A 25,132-nucleotide genomic window follows, 5' to 3' on the forward strand; every position below is an offset into this window, starting at 1 on the left:
TGTTCTTTGCATTTCTGGATGTGTACAGGAATGCTATGTTAATTTCTTTGAACAAACATGTCATCAATAAAAATATAGTCAGAAAAGGTTCAATATGATAAAAAAAATTGTGTTAGGAAAACCAGGTTAATAACCAAATACAACATAGGTTCAGATTTTAAAAGTGAGATGCTGAATTAAATAGATAATTAAATAATACTATTAAATTCTGATTCCTAACCCAATGAGACCAAATAATGTTCAGAATGAACTCTCCATTTAAGTGGCAAAATAATCATATCTGATATTGATTACTAGTGAATCAGAAACAAAGGTCCTTGCTATTAATTGTTGTCAGTCACTTACAAAGAAAAAAACCTTTAAACACTTAACTTACCGGGTTCTTCTTATGCTTTGCTTTCTACTTTGTCTCTTTGAAATGACTCCTTCAAATAATCTTGTTTCCACATAGTAATTAGCCTGGTTTGTATTTGTTATAGTTGTTACAGTATTTATTAAAGCTTTCTTAGATCCCTTCACAAAGAGAGTTCTTTATCTATGTAGAATCTTCATTTTAAAAAATTCATTTTCTTGTTGTCTTATATGTATATTTCTTAGCTCTATTTTATGTATTTTTAAAATGTTTTTCTTTAGGGTTAGATGGACACAATGACTTTATTTATTTAGTTATTTTTATGTGGTGCTGAAGATTGAACCCAGTGCCTCACACACATGCTAGGTGAGCACTCTACCATTGAGCTACAATCCCTGCCCTTTTAGCTCTATTTTAAATCAAACAAGCTTTGATAAATTCTAAATATATGTGCTGTAAAACATTTCCAATTAGCTTTGAAATAGTACTATTTATAATATAATTAGGGAGAAATTATTTTTCAAAAAATTATTTTTCTTAGAGTTAAATGTGAAGACTGCAACATAGAAATTGCTATGTGCTTTTCTGTAAAGAACACAATATGCCTCTGGGTAGTTCCAAATAAATTCAGTATTCCTCCTTTATTCCATATAACTAGAATTTGTATATTAAGCATGGTTCTGTATTCATTATCTTTTATCTTACATCCATGAAATAACTGGCTTTATTGGTAGGTAAATTAACTAACTTGCTCAAGATCAAATTAGTTCATAAGGCAGAAATCTAAATTAGAAGCAAGGTCTTTCTGACCACAAAGTCATAATCACAATAACAATATATCATTCTTTTCATATGATGGCAGTTTTTCATGAAGTTGCTAAATATTATACTAAAGACTTTTTTCAAGGTTGTGTTTCAAAATGACCTTTAATTTTGTCAGCTACTTTGGAAAATAGGTATACCTAACAGTAAGATTGTCATATTTTTATTTCTAAAGTTTTTTCATGTATTATTCATTGCCATTATATTTTGTTACAATACCATTCTTTATAGTAGATTCTCCCTACCTGTGCAGTAAAAGAAAAGCTTGTAAAATTATGTTACGCTATGAAGTATTGGATATTGAATATGTTGAATTACTTTTATTAGACCCAATTTTAGGACTTAGGTCATAAAAATAATTTTATAATTACTCTTATTTTCTGAAAGCTTTAAAAATACTTTATTGGTAGAATCATTTTTTTCTTAAATATTTAATTATTTATGTTTTAGTAAAAGAATCTACATTTTGGTCAGGTCAAAATATTGTGCTAAAATTCAGGAAAATAGTTTCTGTCTATAAACTACTTAGTAACAGAAACAAAGATAAAACTTTTCCTAAAGCCGTGGGTTTTGTTTGTTTTGTAGTTGTAGATGGACAGCATGCCTTTATTTTATTTGTTTATTTTTATGTGATGCTGAGGATCAAACCCACTGTGTCACGCATGCTAAGCAAGTGCTCTGCCACTGAGCTACAGCCCCAGCCCTAGATCTTTGTATTTTTGAATTTAACAGTTCTTGAAGATATGTCATTCTCTATCAGCACAATACAGTAATGTCTAAAATAAGTAGAAAATTTGAGTAGTAATTTTAGTGATCATGTTATCAATTAAAACTTATTTCTTTCATTTTCATTCTGGTTTTAAACAAAATCTATGATATATAATTCAAATTTAAAAACAAAACCTGAAATATTTCTCTCATCTGGAAAAATGTTCCTACTAGAAGATAAACATAAAGCTTGTGATGGCATAAATGTACTATAATATATTCAACAACAAACAATCATTGTTTATTTTTCCTAAGAAATGTCATATTAAATTTATCAACTATTTTTCAATTACATAGGACTTAATTCAATTACATGAAAATTTTAAAATGTGAAAGGAGGAGGCATATGTTTGGCCAAATACATATAAAGGGTACCTTAATTGTCATTATCAATATTTCTCCTATATTCAATTAAAATGGCTCTTGTTAAATTGTGTAAGAAGGCTTAACTTTATGTAACTTGGCCATGTGTGTGTGTGTGTGTGTGTGTGTGTGTGTATAAAATGCCATTTAACAGAAAGCATTTATGTGATAGAGTCTCTTCTGAGCTTCAAAATAAGCTTCCATAATTTATCATTATAAGGAATATGGATGCCTCAAAACAAGTTACACATACATTTGGAGAAGGTAGTTCACAGCCCCAGGAAAGTATTGGCAGATTAAGAAATATTTGAAGGGATATAGAGATTGAAAAAAGAAAGTCAGTCTTGATTTAGAAAAATAGAAACAATATGCTTCCTGAATCAGCTTGAGTCTAAGAAGAACAGAGCTGATAATGATCATATGATAAAAGAAGCCTTCTTTGAATAACATTTAAAAATCTCTTTTTCATGGATACCTTGTTTTAATTCATGTCTGTTTCTTCAGACATGCTTTTTTATTTATAGATTCCATTTTATAGTTCTGATTTTAGTCAGGACAGGCCTTCTGCATGCAAGCTTATATAATTTACATAATAAAAAGCATACCTATATTGGACAGTGAGTATTACTAAAAAACAGATTTTTTTACTTTGGTAATAGATCTTATATTATTATACAGTTACACTTGTCATTTTTTCTGAAGTTAGTTTTATTTGGCAAAAGTGCAGGAGCAATGTATGATTTGCAAACAAATATAACTGGAATTGACTGCATACCATCAGCAGATTATCAAGAATCTGATTTTGGAGAAAATGAATTGAGTAGCAACTGTGAGAATTACAAAGATAAATATTTTTTGCTATATATCTTTTATTACTAAAAAGAACTGTGGTTAACCACTACTCTGTCTAGAGCTATAAGAAATTAGACTGGTATCTTCAGACTCAGTGTTCTTTGTATTGAGTATTATGCTAAAAAGTTTTAAATATACAAGTTATTAGAACACAGAAATTCATGCTTTGATCACAAAGGATGAGATTTAGAAATGAATGACTAATTAATACAGGATTATCATTTCTGTAGAGCAACCACTTCCTCTGTTGTAAAGCAATTTCACCAGGATTTCTGAGTTATAATACTACCACTGTGGCTTAACAAGTCAGAAAATCTACCATATCTAAGCAACATTTCTTTCTGCTGATGATAAGAAAAACATCTCTGAATATCCCGGAATCAGTTGCTTTGTTTGCAAAATGAATTGTGTTGCATGTCATAGGGTGGGGGTGGGGGGTATCTAATGCAAAAAAGAGAAAAACACTTAAAAATCTTTAGAAGAAAATATAGTTTAGAGAAGAAGTTTTTTAACAAAATAATTAATATCACAAACTTTGAAGAAAAGACAAATAGGATTATCTCAAACCATATATCCATAATAGATAACACAAAGGAAGAAGATATAAACAATGTATTTAACAAACAAGATGTTAGTCCCTGGATAATATAAAGAATGTCTAAAAATTGAATCATAAAATTCAAAATCCCAGGATAAATGTGGGTAAAAGAACAGGCAACTCACAAAAAAAGAAACCCTATGGACAATGAACACATGAAAAATTACCCCATTGCTCTAGTAATGGGAAATGCAACATATAGCAGTGATAAGAGATACCATTTTATACTCTATCTGATTGGCAAAAAATGTCAGTTTGACAAAACTAACTCCCAGAAAGAATTTGAGAAATATATGCCGCTTGAGGGAATGTGAATTGATGTGAATGTACAAACACATTTGACAGCATTTTAGCAAAATGTTTTAAATTGAAAATGTGCACAATGTATGACCCAGCAGTTCAACTTCTAAGTATTAATTGTAGAAAAAGTTATGTGTCCTAATGTGAAGACATATATAAAACTATTTAGTACAAAATAGGAGGAATGGGATAGGTAGTTTCTAGGGCTCCCATCTCAAAAGCTCTGAATTTATATATTACAATAGATGCAAGTTCTCTGCATTCAGAATATTTCATTTTGTACTGAACTAACAATAACCCAGTCTGTACTTTGGAGAAAATGTGTCATTGAAATCTATATTAATAAATTCCCAGTGAATGAATTAGCTATTAAAAGAAACTGAAGTATCTCCAAACCATTTCAATGAAATTTAATAGGCAGGTTGATTAAAATTTAATAGCAAACTTGTTGGCTATTAAAAGAGTACAGTGAGATAAATCAAGATGTCAGCTCTTCAATTTATGATTTGAGAAAAAATGACGAAAGGGCTCTTGACTTTCAACAAACTGTTTCTTCTTGGGCACTTTGTAATTTCATTAACTGTTTGAATTAAAATGTGAAATTATATTTTGAAAGTTATTTTATACAACTTTTAAGGATATCATGCAGATTCCCTTTGTGTTGGTATTTTTAAAAAGTAAATGACTTATTCTTGATTTATATGCTCTATTTCATAAAATAGCCCCTACAAAGTGGAATCAATCATTGCTCAAATTGTCTTTGTGGCAGGAAAGTGGGTATTATTTGATTACATAGAAAAACAAAAAGTAAGAAACAAAATATTAGTTTCTTTTTTATCTAGCTACTTTTACTTTTATTTGTTTGCTTATTTTATGTAAATTAATCTGTGATCAAAATAAAATAATTATTACTGAAAAGTACATGGGAAAATTTCATGCACTTCTACAAGAAATAATTAAATAATAAAATACATAAAATTAAATAAAGCTACCAGAGTCATGTGTGACCTTGCATAAATTAAAAGTATTTCTGTGCTTTGTTCCTTTATGTATTAAATTATAAGTACAGGTAAGATGATGTTAAAATCTTTATTCAGTTCTGAGTTATAACCTTTTTGCATAATGCTTTATTGTAGCTGATGAGGTGTTATGCATATACATAATATAAACTTGGGGTACTTCTAATTAACTCTTCCCAGTTTTCTTGTTTATATTATATTTCACTAGTTAAGGGACGAGACTAACCTCATTATTTTCCCTAAAACCATTTTCTTAACTCATTGAAAAGAAAAAAGAAGAAACCATGGGACCCTTACACCAGAAAGAAATATAAGCAGGTGTATGTGTGCATAACGAGCATGCAAACATACACCTAAAGCTTTTTACAGGCAAATTTGAGAATTTCACAACTTCACAGATGTAAAAGGTCTCTTGACTTGTACTTAAGTTAGTATTCTAATTCTGTAGAAAATGCTATCATCAGAGATACTATTTTCACATACACAAATTAAAGTCTCCATGATGGGCCAAATTTAAGGACTGATGATAAAAACATAAAGGTATCACTTAGTAGTGATACTCCACTTTGTATGTAACTTTGATTTATATGAATTAATCAATGTATTTATCAGAAATGGCTTCATTAAAAAATGTTATATCAAACATAAGGGAGAGAGAACCGTGGGGGAATGGATGCAGGATGCGGTATGTTAAAGAAGAAAGAACCATCACAGTAAATCTATTTTATATGGAAAAACAACCAGACATTTGCTATTCTATATATTATAAATAACCAGAAGTTGAAAATTAAGGCATACTGCTTTGTGACTATAGAAAAATACTGGTTCTTAATTGTATCATTAATATCTTAAAAGACAAAACTTTGGTCATCCAGTATGATCAAATAAGAACTTAGTCTGAGGGGCAGTGTAGAGTAGCAATTCAAGTTATTTTAAGAGCTTTTTCCCTGTAGTTTTGTTAGCCTCCTTTCAAGAAGCAGCATTGTTTGAATTATGTTTCTGAATGATCTAGATTCAAGTGAGATCCAGCTTTCATCCTTATTCAGATCTGTTTTTCACTTCACAATTTCAAAGCACACTGATCTGCCTTAGATTTCCAGTCCCCAGTTACAAACATCACACTGAACTAGCCCAGACAATGCTGTCATTCAAGGCCTCCCAATGTCAAAACACCCACTCTATTGTCACAAAGAAAGGAATGTCACAGTTTTGTGGTAAGAGTGTGCTCATTATTATTCCATTCAAAATTCACTCATTCAAAAACTATTGTACTACTCTCAATCTTCAGGTATAAATAAAGAAAAAAAGAACCCTTCTTAAAATGACTAGTCTTTTTCAGGGGCTTTAGGCTCTGACTTTATGAATAATTGTCAGAAGAGCTTCTCTGAGTTTTTCAATATAGAATATAACCATCCTATTTGCTTTGTATCACTCTTTCACCAGAAATAAAAAAGATTTTGTGCCTGACCCTCTGTTGAGAGCTATGTTGATGATTCATATATTTTGAAATTCAGTCTTAATTCCCTTTCTGTATTAGAGAGCTCTCCTTTGTTTCTGATAGTAAATAAGCAGGGATGACTACACTATAGCTAGGATTCAGCTTGTTTGATGATTGGATGAGACAGCTACTTTTACATAGATACTTTACTTTTTGTTTATTTGGTTAGTTTTTAGTTTTGTTTTGTTTTAGTCATTATTGTTACTATCTGCAGTTAGTATTTAGGTAATATTATGTAATTCCAAGTCATTATATAATTGCTTATTTCTGCTTTAAAAGTTTCAATTAGTATAGTACCTGGTATTGTGTTAGAAGCAAATAAGGAAATCTCATCAGGAATTAGACAACTGGCACTATTAAAAGTTTTTCCTCAAGATTATTATTACTACTCAGAAATGATAAAAATGACTTGGTTTTACATTTTCAAGATGGTGTCAAGTTCACATAAACTTTTCATTAAGTAAGCAGGTTTTTTTTTTTTTATTAAGCTCTAGAAACTGTTCTAGACACTTTGTAGAGCAGTAAAAAAAAAAAAAAAAAAAAAGCTCCTATGTATTTAGTCTTTCTAGAGCTTACATCCCAGTGTTAAAGAATTAGCATGTAAACATTTGTGTGTGTGTGTGTGTGTGTGTGTGTTGCTGAATTGTCTCCCTCCCTCACCAAACACCAACCTATTTGTGTCTTGCAATTGACTAACCAGTACACTTAACTTTCCAGCTAAAAAACAGTGACAGATGGTCTATAAACACTGAACTTCTTGGAAGTCTTGAGCAATTTCCCAGCTGTTAAAAGGGAAGTTTACAAGTCAGAAGTTAGTTGTAGGAAGAGGAAGAGACAGGATAGACAGAATCCTGGAAGCTAGTATCGGAATTCAAAATGACCTAAGTCAATTGAGGAAACAGCCAGAAGCAAACAGAATAGACTTCTGCAAAGATGAGTGAAATGCAGTGCAGCAACAGCAAAAAGACAAAAGTACCTTCACATGTGGAAGATGGAGGAAGACAGCTTCTGTCCAAGTTTTTAGTTAAAGGATCCAAGCACTGGCAGCAAGCTGTTGTTTATGTTTTTTTTTTTTTTTGTGCACAGTGAGTGCCACCATTCAGATGTATTATAGAATTGCTTAGTGAGTGTTGACTGTAGGAGCCATATGAAAATAACTCCTCGAAAAATCAAACTTATTTGCCATGATAGGAAGAAGGACCTCTTGAGGTCAATGTCTTTGGAAAACTTCACCTTATTTTAGGTGAATCAAATGAGGGATAATAATTTGATTCTCAAAATATATTTCTTATTCTTTTGTACTAGCAAATCTCTAGAGTTTATCTGTATCTTTATACTTTTTGTAACACATTATCATCACATTGAACTTCCTACTTCCATCCTTATTGATGAAGCCTTTCCTTTAATTATAAACTCTGTAAAATTAAAGCTGGTTTCAAATGTTACAGGAGGTATAAAAATGAGGGACAGACAATAAAAACAGCCACTGATTTTTAACTAGTGATTCTTCATTTGTTTTTTCAGAAGAAAAGTTCATAGTATCAGAGATGAAGAGGAATGTGCATTTTGTTTAAAAGTTTTGAATTATTTCTGTGTCTGTATGGCTTTAGAAAGAACAGTAGGTGGATAGTTGATGAAGGCTACATGTCTTTCATTAAGGCTACAGATCCATAACTGATTCTGAATTTCACTGAGATTTGAGGAAGAGACCAAGCCTAGAACCCAAGTGTCAGAGACTGAAGATTGGCCTGTATTGTCTATATTGTATGGTAATGCCTACCTGCAAACCAGTAGCACTTCTGATGTGTGGCCAGCCTTTAAAGCTTAGCAAGCATTGAACAAAAGTAAAATCAGCTTTCACCCAATTTCTTTCAAATAAAATGAAATCCTTTCATCTTAAATTATTAGTTTCACTAATCGAAGCACTTTAAACTACATTCAAAAATTAGAAAAATGCTTAGGACTGAAAAGAACTTTATACTGGGAAAGATATAATCAAATGGATTATCTATAAAAACTTAAATACCTTCATTAGAATTCGGCTATGAGGGCTGCGGCTCAATGGTAGAGTGCTCACCTAGCACATGCGAGGTTCTGGGTTCGATCCTCAGAACCACATAAAAATAAATAAATAAATAAGGCATTTTAAAAATAAGAATTCCGAACAGGGAGTGAGGAAGAAATGAATAGTAACTACTATTTGATTTTAGTTAACAAAATTGGTCTCAAATTGGTTGTAGTGATGATTGTAGATCTGAGTACATACTAAAACTCGTTGAATTGTACAATTCAAATGTGTTCATTGAATGTGTCTGAACTGTATTTCTGTAAAATTAATATGAAAATAAAATAAATTTAACATCTGCACAATAAAATTATATGTTAATGGAAAAAAAAAAAGAATTCCGTTATGAAACAATTCCTTTTTGTTATTAACCATCTTTTCCTTATATACTTGGCTTTTTATAAACTGAATGATAAAGATATCAAGTTATCTGCTTCTTGCTTATACTTCTTTACACCTAGAAGTGTTTATTATTAAGCACAAATAGCTTCTTTTACATCAGTACAGAAACGCTATTCATTTTTCTACATAAATAAGAAAAAGAAATATGTTGAATTTTAAGCTGTATGTAGCAAAGCAAAAAAAAATGGTATGAGATCTTTTTATTGCATTGTTCAATTTCTAATTATTTCAAATTAAATAATGTATAAATATAGAGAAATGCAGACACAAGCTTTAGCCATGAAAATCTTCTTCCATTTTTGATCTTTGAGGGTGTATATTTGACTGATTTTCTATTTTCAAGTGTTTATTTTGAATTATACTTTTTGCTTAAATACTTATTTAAAATAATTTCAGAAAGGAATTATTTGTATTAGAAAACTAACTTTTCTTGTGCTTGAAAAGAGCTAGAAATGTAAATATTAGGTAGCAAATACAATTTATTTTGTGCAAACCAAATGCTGCCTCAAACAATTAAATTTGCATAACAATCACAATATAAATCTTGAAGATCTACAATTTTCCATTTTTTTATCTGAAAGGCATTGGAATAAACTTTAATTTTTTTTCTTATTAATATCCCATATTTGTCATTTATCAAGGGAAAGTAATACCCTGAAAGACCTATTACATGACAGATAGAAGATCTGCCATTGCACTACATAAGAACACTTAACTAAGTGTATTTTATAATTTCAGCAAACAACTATTAAACATTTAGTAAGTGAAATATTTTGTGCTACTTCCATGCTAATTCTTTGCAGGATATACAGGATATGAACACATGCATGGCTTATTTCTTGAAAAAAAAAATGATATTTTACGACTAACAATTTGACAAGATGTATTGTCCTTTTAATCAGGAGGTATTCACTTTCCCAGTTTTTGAGATTAAAATAATTTTTAGTTGGCCGGTAATGTTCCATGACAAAGAATTACAATTTAGGAATGATAAACATTGCTGTTGCCAAATAGTCCCTTCTCATTTTTTGACATTTTCTATGAATGAATAAATTTTGTATTTTACTAACACAATACCGGCCATTTTTTATTTTGAGATATTTGTATTTGGATGCAGCTGTACAGAATAATATTGAGAGATTATTTGCCCTTTACTTTGTTCCCTCAATATCTTATGAAACTCTACTATAATATCACAACCAAGATGCTGATCTTGATATAATCCACCAATCTCATCCAGGTTTATTCAGCTTTATTTGTAGTTAGTTGTGATAGTATTGAGTCTTATGGAATTTTATTCATGAAATAGGTTGCCATGGGCACCACCATCAGATACAGAATAATTTCATATTTCTGTCACTACAAGGATGTCACACATTACCATTTTATGAAGACTTACTTCCCTTCTCCATCTTTAACCTTTGTGAACCACTAATCTCTCTTGTTTCTGTAACTCTGTCATTTCAAGAATATATATCTATAAAAGGAATTATATAGTATGTTATCACTTGGGATTAGCTCTTTCTTCTTAGTATAAATCTTTGGAGATTCATCTAGCTTTTTAAGTATATAGTAATGTATACCTTTTGATTGCTAAGTAGTTTTTCATTATATGCATCTGATACATATTGTTCAGCCATTCATCAGTGGAAAGAAATTTGGGCTCCTTCCATTTGGGGGCTATTTCAAGTAGAGCTGCCATGAACATTCATGTGCAAGGTTTTCTATAAAGATAAATTTCTATTTCCCTGGGATAAATGTCCAAGAGTACAGTTATAGGGTAATATGATAATTACATGTTTAGTTTTATGAGCAACTCCCTAAACTGTTTTCCTAAATGCTGTATTGTTATATTACCATCAGCAAAGTAGGAGTGATCCAGTTTCTCTGCATCCTTGTCAACATTTAATATTGTCACTATTTTTATCTTAGATGTGTTGTTGGTTATTGTGGCTTCATCTTCATTTCCCTCATGGCTAATAGCAGTTTTTTTCATGAGCTTACTTGCCGTCCATATATCCTTTTACTTGAAGTTCTCTTTATACCTTTGGACCAGTTTTGAATTGAATTTTATTAGTTCTTAGTGGTGACTTTTGAGAGTTCTTTCTATAGTCCAAATAATAGTTCTTTGTTGGATCACAAATATTTGTAAATTTGTTGTCAAGATAGCTTATATTTTCATTCTCTCACATATGTATAACAAAGATCAAAATTTTTGTACCTGCTTATGTTATCTGGTTATCCCCACAGAATTTTCTTTTCTTTTCTTCAGTCACATTTTATTTATTCATCACCTAACATAAATATGTAGTTCTACCTATCGTGTTTATAAATGCATGATTATATGTAATAAAACTCTTCCTCCGATCTTTTGATCTTTTGTCTCTTGATTAAATGACTTTGAAGGATGGAGGGTTGCAACTCATACTGATGGTGTACTGGAAACTAAGAATATCTGTCCACAAAAGGATTAAAGAGTTTAATTTTGTTACTTTCCTATGCCAAAGTTAGAACAACAGTTGGAAAATGGAAAATGGATTTATATATGTGTGTGTATATATATTGCTTGATAGCATAATCTTTTATCTGAAATAGTTTAAAATAAAGTCTCTATGACTTTTTACCAGGCTAATTATATCACTCAATTAGTATGTTTATTGTGGTGTACTAATAAGAGTGATTATATTGTATTTCAATTTCAGTTATTCTGTATAGAATTTCTAAGAAATGTAAAATTTTTCTGTTGTGTCAACAATTGCTCTCCAAATGAGTGTTTGATCTTAAATGTTTCCTTTTATTGTTTTTTACTTTCATTGAAAACAACTCAGTGGTTGCTGAGAATAAGGAAATATGTTGTTTCTTTTTGCATTTTAGCTTTTATACTTTTTTTTTGCTTTTGTGTTTTGTTCGTATGAATGATTGGATTTTGCTTTTTTATTTTTATTTATTTATAGCAAGCATGGGAATATATTCTTGCATACACCTGGGGAAAGAGAGTACCATAAATGTGGCCTAAGCAACACTGTAAATCATTTTTTTTCTTTCCCATTGACTCAAATACATGTACATTGTTGGAAATGTGTGCTGCTCTAGTGACATATTTTTTCAGTTTAATTAGCTGCCTGCCTGTAATCAGGGCTATATCAACTGTTGTCATTCTAAATGTTTCCTTTCTTTTTTTCAAACACATTTGCCTGATTGACCTTTTTTTTTTTTTTTTTCTCTGTCTTTCTATGGGGCTGCTCCAGGAGCCATGGCTAATCATCTTATAAGCAATGCTCTGCTTCGTCCGCATGGTACTAACAATCCCTATAATACATTGCTTGGGGAACCGGCGGTCTGTAACAACCCTTCTGTCAGCATGTACAACGCACAAGGTGTGCTGGAGTTTATCTTAATTTTTTCAAGTGAGAGTCCCATTTTATGTAGCTTTTATGAGCACTTTCTAGTTTCCTTTCTCCTGCCTTTTCTTTGTTTTGGAAGCTGACACACAGACTCCTTTACATTCCACCCCTCTTGGTGCTTTTATTTTCCATTTTCCTTAGGCTTTCCTTAGTAAGAAATGGATGCCTTCTGATAAACAAATGCCTTATTCATTCATATGTGTTTGTTTCTCTGTACTGTTACAAAATGTATTGTGGTTTGTCAGTACTTTTCTTGTTGTTCATTTATTTCTAAATTAAATACCTATGTATTTATTTTGAGAAATGAGATACGTGTCTAAGGTAAGTAAGATAAAAGAAGACTTGATTCAGTAGTCTTACTGTTATAAGATGGAGAAAATAAATCTTACTTTGTTAAATCATGAAGTACACTCTGGGCACAAAGCATTAGTATTGATGAAAGCATTAGATTAACTCCAGGGAAAATTACATTGAACTAAGCCGTGGAGGAAAGAGCAGTGAACTGGACAGTAGCAGCTCAGGTTCTGTCTTAGCTTTGTCATCGCCTACACGAGCTGGAGCAAGCAAGTCACAAAATTATTTCTACTGTAGGCTACAACTCACTTGAAACAAGGATTTTGAAGATGCTCCTCTGTATGCCCCATCTTGAAAACAATACAGAAACTTCACTATGTTTCAAACAAATAAGCATAGGTCTTTTATAAAACAGCTTACACTATAATTATGTGGACATGGTTTTACTTTTTCTAAGTATACACACACACACACACACACACACACACACACACAAACATGCATATGTAAACTCTTATGAACTCCTTGTTGATTATTGCTATTAAGATTATTAATTTGTTATATTAAGATTATCAAGATATATTGTCTATATATAAATTATTATATGTGTATATGTATATATGTAAATAGACCATAAATCATTGAAATAGAAGTTTCATTAAAGAAACATCTTACTTAAAATTATATTTGAAAGAAAATTCACTGTAATAGGTATGTCCATGGTTCTTCCAGTTGAAGACAGTAATTGAGCAATATTTAAATTACCCAGGAAATTTGGAATAAAATTTCTATTATCCTTTGTGAGCATCTCTGGTGGGTTTTTTTTTTTTTTTTTTTTTTTTTCATTTTTCTTTTTTTCTCCTCTTTCTTTCTTGGTCAGAGGTAAAAGATTAGTGGTGTGACTGTAAAACTTGGTGTGAATGGGCCATTTCAGAAAAACATGTTTGTTGCAACCTGGCCACTGGGCGTCTCACATCACCTGAGCTGTCCCACAGGGTTCCTTGTCAGATACAAAGGATGATTTTAAATTATTTCAAAAATACCAAAGTCATTTATTAACAAATGACTTCAGGAGTATGTTCAAGATATTTGTTTATATGATGAAATAATTCAGTAAACTTTCAATTTCATCGTTTCTTAAAGACTCCATGTTTAAGAAGCATAGACTTTGAGAATCAGAGGAAGGATAGAGTTCATGAAATGCTGTTTATATGATTGCTGACACCCTGTAAGACCGAGCTTGAAGTATCTATTCTAACAGGGCTATTCCCACCTCAAGATCTCATATATTCTATTATTGAAATGCTCTGCTCGTTTTTTACCCATTTATGTATATAGAGATATCTAGATATATTCCTCTTACTATAATGCTTATGTTTGCCTTCTTCTATTGCTTCTTGGAAATCCTTGAAATACTTGAAAGCAGCAAACCTATTTTCCTTTGGTTTTCCATATCCCTACTAAAACTGAATCATCAATATGAGAGTTTCTGGGTCCTTCTTCATGGTTACTCTCTCTATATTCTCTCATTTATCAGTGTCCGTATTCCACTGTAGTACTCTACGAATGGTACAATACACAGTGCACCAGATGTGGTTAGGCAGAACAATTTAGTAGACCTTCTAAGGGTTTATCTTGTCTTTATTATCCTTAGGTTAAGTGAGAGGTAAATGGGTCACTATAAATATTTTGAAGTATCCTGATAAATTAGTAATTTTGAATGATGTTAAATGAAGATTTAAAATATTTGCAAGTTAAATGTACTCTACATTATTCGCCTTACACAGAAAAGTTGTTGGTAATTACTTTAAAATAATTAACAAATGTGGATTGCATTTTATTTTGCTTTTTTTTTGGTTTTCAGAGATAATGTGTCATTTCTTATATAATGAAAAAGTAACGATTATTAATTTTTCTGTTTTCCTTATTTCACTATCTGCCTTCACATCTTTATTTTTACTGGTATAACCAAAACAAAGGGAGGATATTTTTAAGGTTGAACACATACCTATCTAAATTATTAAATCAAAATTTTCACAGACAAAAATTAAAATACCATATAAATACAAAGTTTTATTCCTATGGAATCCTTTATTGGTTATTACTCACTACGAATTTGTCTGAATGGATTTTTCCTAAATTCCAGTTTAAAAAATTCTATTGACTCCTTAAAAATAAAAAGTAAATAATTTTATTAATGTTTTTCAGAGCCAGAAGTGGAACTGTTCAACTATTATGTTTTAATAATTATCAAAATGTTAAGAAACCATGATAGTGCTTAAAATAATTCTATTACCACTGACCAAAAATAAATCTTGATGATTGTCATATTGCTGCTAATCTTATGCTTTCGGATGAGTGCACTTATATTTTTACTGGCAAGGTGAAATCTTACATGAAATATAGTTGACCCGGTATGTACTGGAGTGGTTTCTGGACTGGTTTATGTTAAATTACCACTTGGTTCTGTTCTGTGGGTTCTCTACTTCAGTTGTACCAGTGCTATCCAGGCATAGAAATGTTCAGATTTAAAGCATCCAATCTTGTTTGTAATGCCTTTATTTATGTAAAGATGTGTATATAGTGTTACTACTGAAACATATAAAAATAAAAGTGAATAATATACTTTTATTATGTTGAATTCAGCTTCCAACTGTAGAAATGTTTAAAACTTTTTGCATAGAATTTCTGGACCATTATGTATTTGTCAATATTAGAAATTCAATTTTTGTAGAGATAAATCTCATTATAGAAAAACCTGTCAACACAACGTAAGAGAGGAAGTCGTGATTTTGCTAAAATAAATTTACATCTTAAGGTAATTTAATTCAGTTCTAAAACTTTAAAGAAAGACATATCTCTAGAATGGGATATAGTGAAGAATAAAAGTAAGAATGCAAGGTATTCCTTCATGGTTTTCAAAGCCTACAGCAGATTTATAGAGAAAATTGCAGCAGAGTTGAAAGAAGTCTAGAGACCCCTTTCTGATCCCAGCTCTGCCCTATTAGCAGGGAAGCATTAGATAAGGCCCAGCCTCTGTGCACTGTGGTTTCTTCATCTCTGAAAAATGGGAATTGAACCTCAGCAATCTCTTTTATGTGGTTCTAGTTCTAGTATCCCTGTATTTAAGGAGTGAACCATAATGAGCCTACAAGTATTTACCTCTGTTGATAAATAGCTTGTCTTTCAAATTGTTTTTCTAAAGCTGTTTTGAAATTTGAAAAAAATATTTCCTCTGCTTTTTAAAATGCTGTAGGTCTTGTTTTGCTAAGAAAAAAAAAAAAAAACTGTCTCCTTTAACCAATGGTTAAATTATAACAAGTCAGAATCCCTCGAAATGATCTAGCCCAGAGAATTCACTGGTCTTTGTTTTGTGATATTTTAACCATCCTGTAAACAAAATCAGTAAGAGTAATTCTTCTGACCTGCTTAAAATGTGAGTTTTTTTCTAAAAAGTAATTTCACCAGGATTGTTTTCAAAGGATCCACTCCCAAAATATTTGATTGCATATGATTGTGCAGCAATCCAGAAGAAAACCTGATATAAGTGGTGATTTATTCCCCACACATTTTCTTGATACAGAATAAATGGATTTAGCCTTTTTTTTTTTCTGTAGTTACTCCACTTCTGGATAGGGGCTCCAGCAATGACAGTACTGATCAGTTTTCGATTACAAATGATAAGCAACATTTTTGTAGGTACAATGAGGAAAAATAATGTTTGTGCAGAGAGAGAGGAGATATATAGGGGGAAAAAAGAACAAGATTATGAAAATCTTCAACTAGTATTTTTCTGTATCCAAAATTTCCTTGATAATTTCATTTAATAAATTCTAAAATTATATGGCATTCCTTATGAGCAGGTGCATTCTAACATCATACATGTGACAGTATTGAAATCTAGAGGTGGAAATAATCCCTGGCTCACCTTCTTTTTATTCTCTGGTTTGTGTGATAATCTTAATTGTAATATAAGTGTGTATTTTGTTGGAAATTTACAAACTGTATAATGCTTATTAAAGACTCATTATATTGGAATATGTTAAGGGGGACTGCTTATTTTCTGACTAACATATCAGTATTTTTTATTATGATAAACCATGTAACACAGACTCATGAATTTTGGGGCAGTGGAAATTATTTCCTTTGACTCTTTTTTCTGCATATCATCAATTTGCTTTTTACTCATGTTTCCTCTACTGTCGCTGTAAGCTTACTTGTTGTTTTTTCTTTCCTTTTCTTCATGCTGTCGTTTAGAGCCCTACAGAGAGACAAGTATGGGAGTAAAGCTAAACATTGCATATCAAATGTAATTTTTTTTAGTTCACTTTTATTGCATCACATATAGATGATGTAGTTATTAAAAACAGTTCATCTCACAATTTAAAAACTAAAGAGCCTATAAATCAACTTATATAAATATATGCTAATAGAGATTAGACGCTTTTGTTGTCTGATTCTTTTATTCTGTCACATAATCAACATGGTTGTTAAGTCTCATGTAATGTTCGTGTGAGTTAAATTGTTTTTAAATTAAGCATTTATTTTTGCTAAGTAATCCATAAACTTTTAATTTTTATTAGTACATTCCATCATAAAAGTGTGTCATATGCAGCATCCTCACTTTATTTTACAATGGCTGTTTTTAGTCTCTGCCTAATGCATTGACAACAGAAATACAAAAGCACATGTTTCAATGCATCAGCCATGCAACCCTAACCATCAAGCATCCCATCGCAGCCTCTGCAGCCGCAGTCACCCATCACATACAGCCCTTTAAAAGGCATTTACTTTTTTTTCTTAACATTGTGGATTTGTGTACAAGATATAACATGAAAATAAATCGCTTCAACCTATGTCTGTGATAGCTGCTTTTTAATGCATTTTATGCATTGCTATTTTTTAAAAACAGTGTTTCTTGAATACAGAGCGTGCATCAGAAGTTCGTATAAAAATTGACATATGCGACTGTTCATTTAAACTAGTATTGAACTAGTCAAGTTTTGATAAATGTAACTGCATCACAGATATAGAATGACTGCTATATTTTCACAAGTTAGCAGCATATTGAGAAGTTTAATAGAATTCTTTGACTAATTTTTTATAAAAGGAAATACCCTTCCTTATTTACCAGAATTGGTTAAGTGTTTGTGTGTGTTTTTTCTTTTGTGGTTGCATTTGAATTGATTTAAGAAACTATTATAGATTATTGAATTTCTGTTCATTCAAGGGAATGCTAAAACCTTGAAGAAATATGTGGTCAAATTTAATTCACTGCAGCTGTTTCTACCAGAATAAAATGTTTATCCTCTTTCACATCCAAAATTTAATATGCCCCAAAGTCTTCACTTATTATAAAATGGTAACAGTAGTATTGACGACATAATTTTGGGAATCAAATCCCTATTTTTACACTTTCTCATACAGTATTAAGTAATGACCCTGAATAATCACTAAGGGCCTAATATGAAATAATAACCAAAGTGCTTAGAGCAGAAAACAATAGAAAGTAAATCCAAATACTTTTGAAAGTTCCTAGTGTGTAAATTATTTTGGTGTGCCATTTATTTGACTAGCATTATTTAATGACTATATCATTCTGACAAATTTAACATAATCCTTTTGTGGTTTTATGTATAGGGATTATTTAATTAATCTATTTATTTATCACATTCATTTACTTATTTGGTAGTAAGGACTGAACCCAGGGGCGCTTTATCAGAGAGCAAAATTCCCAGCCTTTTTTAAAGTTTTTTTTTTTTTTTTTTTTTTTTTTAAGACAGGGTTTCGCTGAATTGCTGAGGCTAGCTTCTCTTGCGATACTCTGGAGTTACTGGAATTATAGGCATGCGCCACCACACCTGGTTTGGGATTATTTTTAATTTCACAAAATTATATATTAAATTATGAAAAACTATTTCTTTTACTTTTTACTAGCATATTGAATGGACCACACATGAATTATGTTAATATTGTAGCTACTTCAATAATAAGAGAGCATGTAAAATGAAAGGTAACAAATTATTTAATTGACCTTGATGGCTATAAATTGAAAGCTATGAATGACTACACCAAAATTTTGTGTTATTTTGCCCATATTATAACCAAACATGCTTCAAGTAATGTCAGACAGTGTGTGAAAATTGCCAATTTATAATTCATAGGTTTTTTAAAAAAATTCTTTTGAGATTTATTTTAAATACTTCTTTTCCAAGATTTTGATCAATTGTCCAATTATACACATATATTTGGTTATATACAGCTAAATTTAATGTTTTTGTTCCTGGACATTTTAGATTAAGTTAAATGCTAGCGCTTTTTATTTCATAGTCGATAAATGTTTTGCTTTTGTGTTTGTGTGTGTGTTCTATGGCCTATTGGATATGAATGTCATAGTGTCTTGTAATCTTTTTCAGAGGGGCTTCTGAACAATGCCAGGGATACAAGTGTCATGGATACTCTACCACTGAATGGTAACCATGGCAATAGTTACAGCATTGCCAGCGGCGAGTACCTGAGCAACTGTGTGCAAATTATAGACCGCGGCTATAACCATAATGAGACCGCCCTAGAGAAAAAGATTCTGAAGGAACTCACTTCCAATTACATCCCTTCTTACCTGAACAACCACGAGCGTTCCAGCGAACAGAACAGGAATCTGATGAACAAGCTGGTGAATAACCTCGGCAGTGCAAGTGAAGATGATGCCATTGTCCTCGATGATGCCACATCCTTCAATCATGAGGAGAGTCTGGGCCTGGAACTCATTCATGAAGAATCTGATGCTCCTTTGCTGCCCCCAAGGGTTTACTCCACGGAGAACCACCAGCCACACCACTACAGCAGAAGGCGGATCCCCCAAGACCACAGTGAGAGCTTTTTCCCTTTGCTAACCAACGAGCACACAGAAGATCTCCAGTCACCCCACAGGGACTCCCTCTATACCAGTATGCCAGCACTGGCTGGTGTGCCCGCCGCAGAGAGCGTTACCACCAGCACCCAGACCGAACCCCCAGCGGCCAAATGTGGTGATGCCGAAGATGTTTACTACAAAAGCATGCCAAACCTAGGCTCCAGAAACCACGTCCATCAGCTGCACACTTACTACCAGCTAGGGCGCGGCAGCAGTGATGGATTCATAGTTCCTCCAAACAAAGATGGGACCTCTCCGGAGGGAAGTTCAAAAGGACCTGCTCACTTGGTCACTAGTCTATAGAAGATGACACAGAAATTTAAAACAACAAAACTGCTAACACCTTGTTGACTGTTCTGAGTTGATATAAGCAGTGGTAATAATGTGTGTACTCCTAAATCTTTATGCTGTTCTCAAAAGACAAACAAAAACTCTTTGACTTTTTCTTTTTCTTTTTTTTTTTTTTTAAACTGGGATTTTTAGGTCAGCCCAGGGGAGAAAGATAACTGCTGAAATCCCCCTGTGCCCTTTCCTTTCTTGTCCTTTCCCCCCCTCAGATGGAGACTTCATTATGTTAATGAACGAGATATGAAGAAAATGGCGCTCATTGTGGCCTTGTTGAATTATGTTGTGTTTGTTTTAACATCTCTGATGCTCTGTTACTATAATTACAAGGACCTGATTTTTGAAAGGCCAGAACAATTGTTTGAAATTAGTAACAATGCTGCATCTAGATTGGAGTGCTGCACAAACAAACATAAAAGCGAAGCAAAACTGTATCACATAGTGGTTTATGGTCACTCACCACCTGTTCACCACAGCAGGAATAGCTGTGGAAAACAAAACAACAAAATTAATAATGAAATGGAGGGGAATTCTAGAATTATATGCTAAATGCATATTTTATGATTTGCTGTATTAACTGATGATAAAACTAATGGCAGAAAAAATTGAACAATTTCTATGTAATGTACAGATACTAGCATTGCACATATAGTCTGCTTTCTGTTCCTCCAGAATTTGAGTCCTGTTAATGTAGTGGGAAAAAAAAAAGAAATTTTCTTTTTCTTTTGTGCTAGTCTTGCAAGTTTGTCTACCAGTAAAAAAAAAAAAAAAAGAAAAAAAAAAGCAAAGTTTCCTCCTTTTTTTTCCCTTCCTTTCTTCATTTTCTTTTTCTTTGCCTCTCCCCCCCCCCACTTGTTTTCTTTAAAACTTCACCTGGGAAATAAATAAATAAATAAATAAATAAATAAATAAAACTATCACTTTATAAGAATCATTTTCTAGTAATGCAAACAAATTATTTTTTACAAAAAAGAAAAGAAAAGAAATAAAATTAGGTTTCCTTCCCTCACTATATATCTTTATCCAGCCAGAAGATTTCCAACAGCATTTTTGCAAATTAGAGCAGGAAGAACTTTCATGTTTACAGGGCACATCTGTTGTAATGCAAAGCATATTTGGCAAGCAGTTCATCACCAAGACAGTAGCTATGATTCTAGAAGTCAGGAGGTGTCTATAGGACTAGTGGGGCTTCTGCATGTGAAAAACGGTATTTCATAGACGATAAAGTGCTGAATGCTCAGTCTGGCCCCCAAGCGGGCACCTGCACTACCAAGTTTTAGAGGAAATTCATTCCCTGGTAGTAAGAATTGAAAGGTCAAATAATTTTGAAGTGATTTTTTTAAGTCTTCTGTTTATTAACAGGAAAATTTATTTATTTGACAGGATTTTAAGTAATGTAGGATACAAGAGGTAAATTAGCAGCACATATAATTTTTTTTTTTAAATTTATGATCCATTTTGTATGGTCTCAAAGTTGGATGACCTCATTACTAATATTTGTTGTAAAAGTGAAACTTGTTTGCCAACCAATAAACAACTGATTGAGATTTAGAAGATATTGTATTGATGTATGTACTATATTATTAATTTTCCTTTTCATTTTTCTCGCCTTTCTTTCCCTCTATTTTCAGTATATAAACTTTGCTAACCCTCTGTGACCCACATAAGCCATGAAAAAGAAATCAGTCTGACTCAACAAATAACCTAAGCACAAAATGATAATCAGTTTTGCAGACAAAGTCAACCAGAAAATGGGACGGACATCTTTATGTTGTCTAAAACAAGATGCATTACTTACACTCAAGCAGGTTAACATATAGGTTACTGTATGCCTATTTATAAACCCGCTGTAGTTACTATGCTTATTTTAATAAACAGATGCAATCAGAGATTCAAATATCAAATTACAACAGAATCATTTTTCCTCTTTCATAAGCTCCATTTTGATAAAGAAAGAAATTTAAATTTATTCCATTGGCTAAAAGCTGCAAGAATCATGGCAAAGAAAACAACATTTTTAAAGGGCACTATAAACCATTTTTTTGTGTGCCATTTTTTCTTGATATAAAGGAGGAAAGAGGAGGGGAAAAATAAATCCTTTCAAAGAAACTTTCTTGATCTTCGATTACTCCAGATCCTTTTCCAGCAGTATTCAACCATGGAGTTCTTTCTAAGCAAAACTACGATGAACTTGCCAATTCATAATTTCTCTTGTTCTATGCCTTGGGATTTTACTTTTCAAAAATCTACATGCCATCCACCTATAAATGATTGTCTTAAATCAAAATGATAAAGAATAGTGTAGAGAATGGCCAGTAATCCATACATAGTTATAAAATATATAACAAAAAAAAAGTTGTACTGGTCAGAGTACATCTTAACTGTTTTATCACCTTAAAATATCTTATGTCTCATTTCTTTTTAGTCAATTGATATGTTTCCTTAAATTGGAGGAGTACCACAGGCTTCAGCAGTAATGAGGTTTCCCTAACACCACACAGTGGCCATATTAGCACCTGAAAGGTGTTTAACTCACTTGATGCCTAGATTATATGTGGCCAGAAAAGAACCCTTCTTTAACATGTAAAACATAGCTCCAAAAACACACATGTTGACTGTGGATTGTGAATGCTTAAGCTTGTTGTGACAAACAGTAATCTGTATGGAAGCATTTCTAAGTAAGAAGCTGGATTCACAGAACAATGGGGAGACTACCTCAATTCAGCTTGCTGATTTTCTGATATTGCTACCTCTTTGCTTGTGATCTTTTTGTGTTTTATTATATGGAAATTTGAAGCAGGAAACCTGCCCAGCTCTGCATAGACCAAGTGGAAGAAAGATCACTTGGAACACCTTAACTGGTACAGAAGTCTATGCAGTATAATAGGTTAACACCAAGCTCTTGCATCAAGATGAAAGTGTGAGATTTTTTTTTTTTAACCTCTCCTCCATCATAATTGGTGTGCTTTCAGAGAGAATTAAGTTCCCAAAGATTTTGACAGGAAGAGATTGTTCCTCCGAATTTGATGTGACTATTAATGAAAACAGTGGATAAAGTAGTTAATTGCACATGTATTTCAATAGAAATTTACATAAAATATGTTATTCATTTAGTCCTATGTACACTAGCAAGGGTTGAATTCCTGAACTTCAATTTTCCCCTCAAATGCCTTTTTCAAGCAAAGCTACTGATGAACTAATAATTTAATTTTTTTCTTTTTTTTCTATCACCTTTATTTACTCCGTTTTCCCAATATTTTATGAAATTCATGATTTACTTATCTGAATATTTTCAATGTACTTGGTTTTCCATTAAGAAGTAAATTTCCATTCAACATACATAATGTATGTGCATAGCACATTATTTAGCCAGCTGAAAGTAAAAGCTAAGTATTGCTTCCTAGTAAAATAATATTTTGTAATGTTTTATTTGAATTTTATTTTTTCTTTGAAATCTAAGTCATATGATGGTTTTATCAGGACACTAGCTAATGGTCCTCATGTTTAATTGATTTTGAAACTAATGGACTGTTCTACAGCATATTCCTAAATGTTAATATTTATGATGAAACCCAAATTTGGGGAAGAAGAAATAGATTAAAATTTCAGTTAAATTTTATGAGCATCCCTCCTTGTTTCCATTCTATTAAAATTGAACTACTGGAGTTGAATGATAAAAAAAAATATGCTAAAATTATCATAATGACAAAACAACTGGCATGAGAACAATTTTCATAAAAGGAAAAATAATAAGGAAATTATATTAACCAAAAGCAAATAATAGAAATCCCCTTAACTTCCTGTAAAAAATTCACAATGACTCTAAATTGAAAGTTTATGATCTGTATTTTTAAGATTCCCAATATGAAAATATTGACATTGAAATGATCTTTAAATTTAGATATTTAAATTTTAATATTAGCTTAGTTGATGTGATAAAAATTTTCATAATAATGGAGCATATAAAGGAATTGGTAACATTTATAAATATTCATATAATTAATTTTAGGCAATATCTTCAGCTATATGTGTTCAATTCACTGACTAGTTTAAAGATCAATATTAAAAACTTTTGTGACTGACTTTGTGCATTACTGTATAGACCAAAAGAAAAGAGGAAAAACAATGTCTTGAGTTGTCTAAAGATCAATTCTGAACTAAACTATTGTCATCATCTATTAATGAAAGAATATTTTTTAAATTGTTCATTAGTACTGTATCAAAGTGCTACTATTTAGAATGTTTTTGAAAACAAAATAAAACACTGTTGAACTACAAATGCATGTCAATTCAACCTCAGCGAATGAAAAACTAAAACAAAATTTTAATCTGGTTTTGAGCAAATAGGAGGATACTGGTATGAATGGCCTTTAACAAACATACTGAGATAAAATAGCAATATGTATGAACTTTCCAGTGTACTATGTAGCCCAAGGTATTAAGATATAATTAGTTTATTTTTAGCAATTCATAAAACTCATCATGTCATTGTTATGCATTCCTAAATAATACATTACATCTCATATTAAATTTCTGCACATTGAAATGTTAGAAAGGTGGAGGCCCAAATGCAAAGCAGCATAAAAATAGCTTATGGAAGTGTTTCTGTGCAAATTAATTCTACATAAGAGCTCTTCTTTGAGCTCATAAAATAGATTCAAGAGAATACAAGAGTACATTCAATTTTGTAATAAGAAGATACGTCTATATCAAACCATCTGAAAAATATTATTAGACATATATATATATATATATATATATATATATATATATATATATATATATATCCTAGAAATGAAAATGTTGATAATTGTTCCTTTCTTGTTCAGCCATAAGACAAAATTCTATTTACTACTTTACTGTGATCACATCCTCTTTGCTTTAAAAGGAAAACCAGTCTTTAACATTCACCTGTACACATACTTAAAAATCATAATTCCTTTTATTTAACTTTCAGAGAAAATGAATCACAATTATTGCAAATTTTGTGATTTTTATAATAAGACAGGTGGTTAATATAGTTTTACCTATTCTCATTTGATATATTTATTTTTATTCTTTAAAAAAATTGTTTAAAGTCAGCACTTCTTTAACATCTAGCACCTTTAAGTTAAATGTCTTGATATCAACTATTTGG

The 25,132-nt window shown here is 31.4% G+C and overlaps 1 protein-coding gene across 7 annotated transcripts in view; it reads left to right on the plus strand.

The window, feature by feature from the left end:
- Window positions 1-22,245, plus strand: part of Adgrl3 (adhesion G protein-coupled receptor L3) — a 759,373-nt gene extending 737,128 nt beyond the window's left edge. For all 7 annotated transcript variants that reach the window (XM_071614317.1, XM_027947334.2, XM_071614313.1 and 4 more), the window contains one exon: window positions 19,154-22,245. In XM_071614317.1, coding sequence (XP_071470418.1) covers window positions 19,154-19,953 — 800 coding nt within the window. In that variant the 3' untranslated portion in view covers window positions 19,954-22,245. The remainder of the gene's footprint in view (window positions 1-19,153) is intronic.
- The last annotated feature ends 2,887 nt before the right edge of the window (window positions 22,246-25,132 follow it).

The sequence above is a fragment of the Marmota flaviventris genome, chromosome 7 (assembly GCF_047511675.1).
Source record: "Marmota flaviventris isolate mMarFla1 chromosome 7, mMarFla1.hap1, whole genome shotgun sequence".
Classification (NCBI taxonomy): Eukaryota; Metazoa; Chordata; class Mammalia; order Rodentia; family Sciuridae; genus Marmota; species Marmota flaviventris.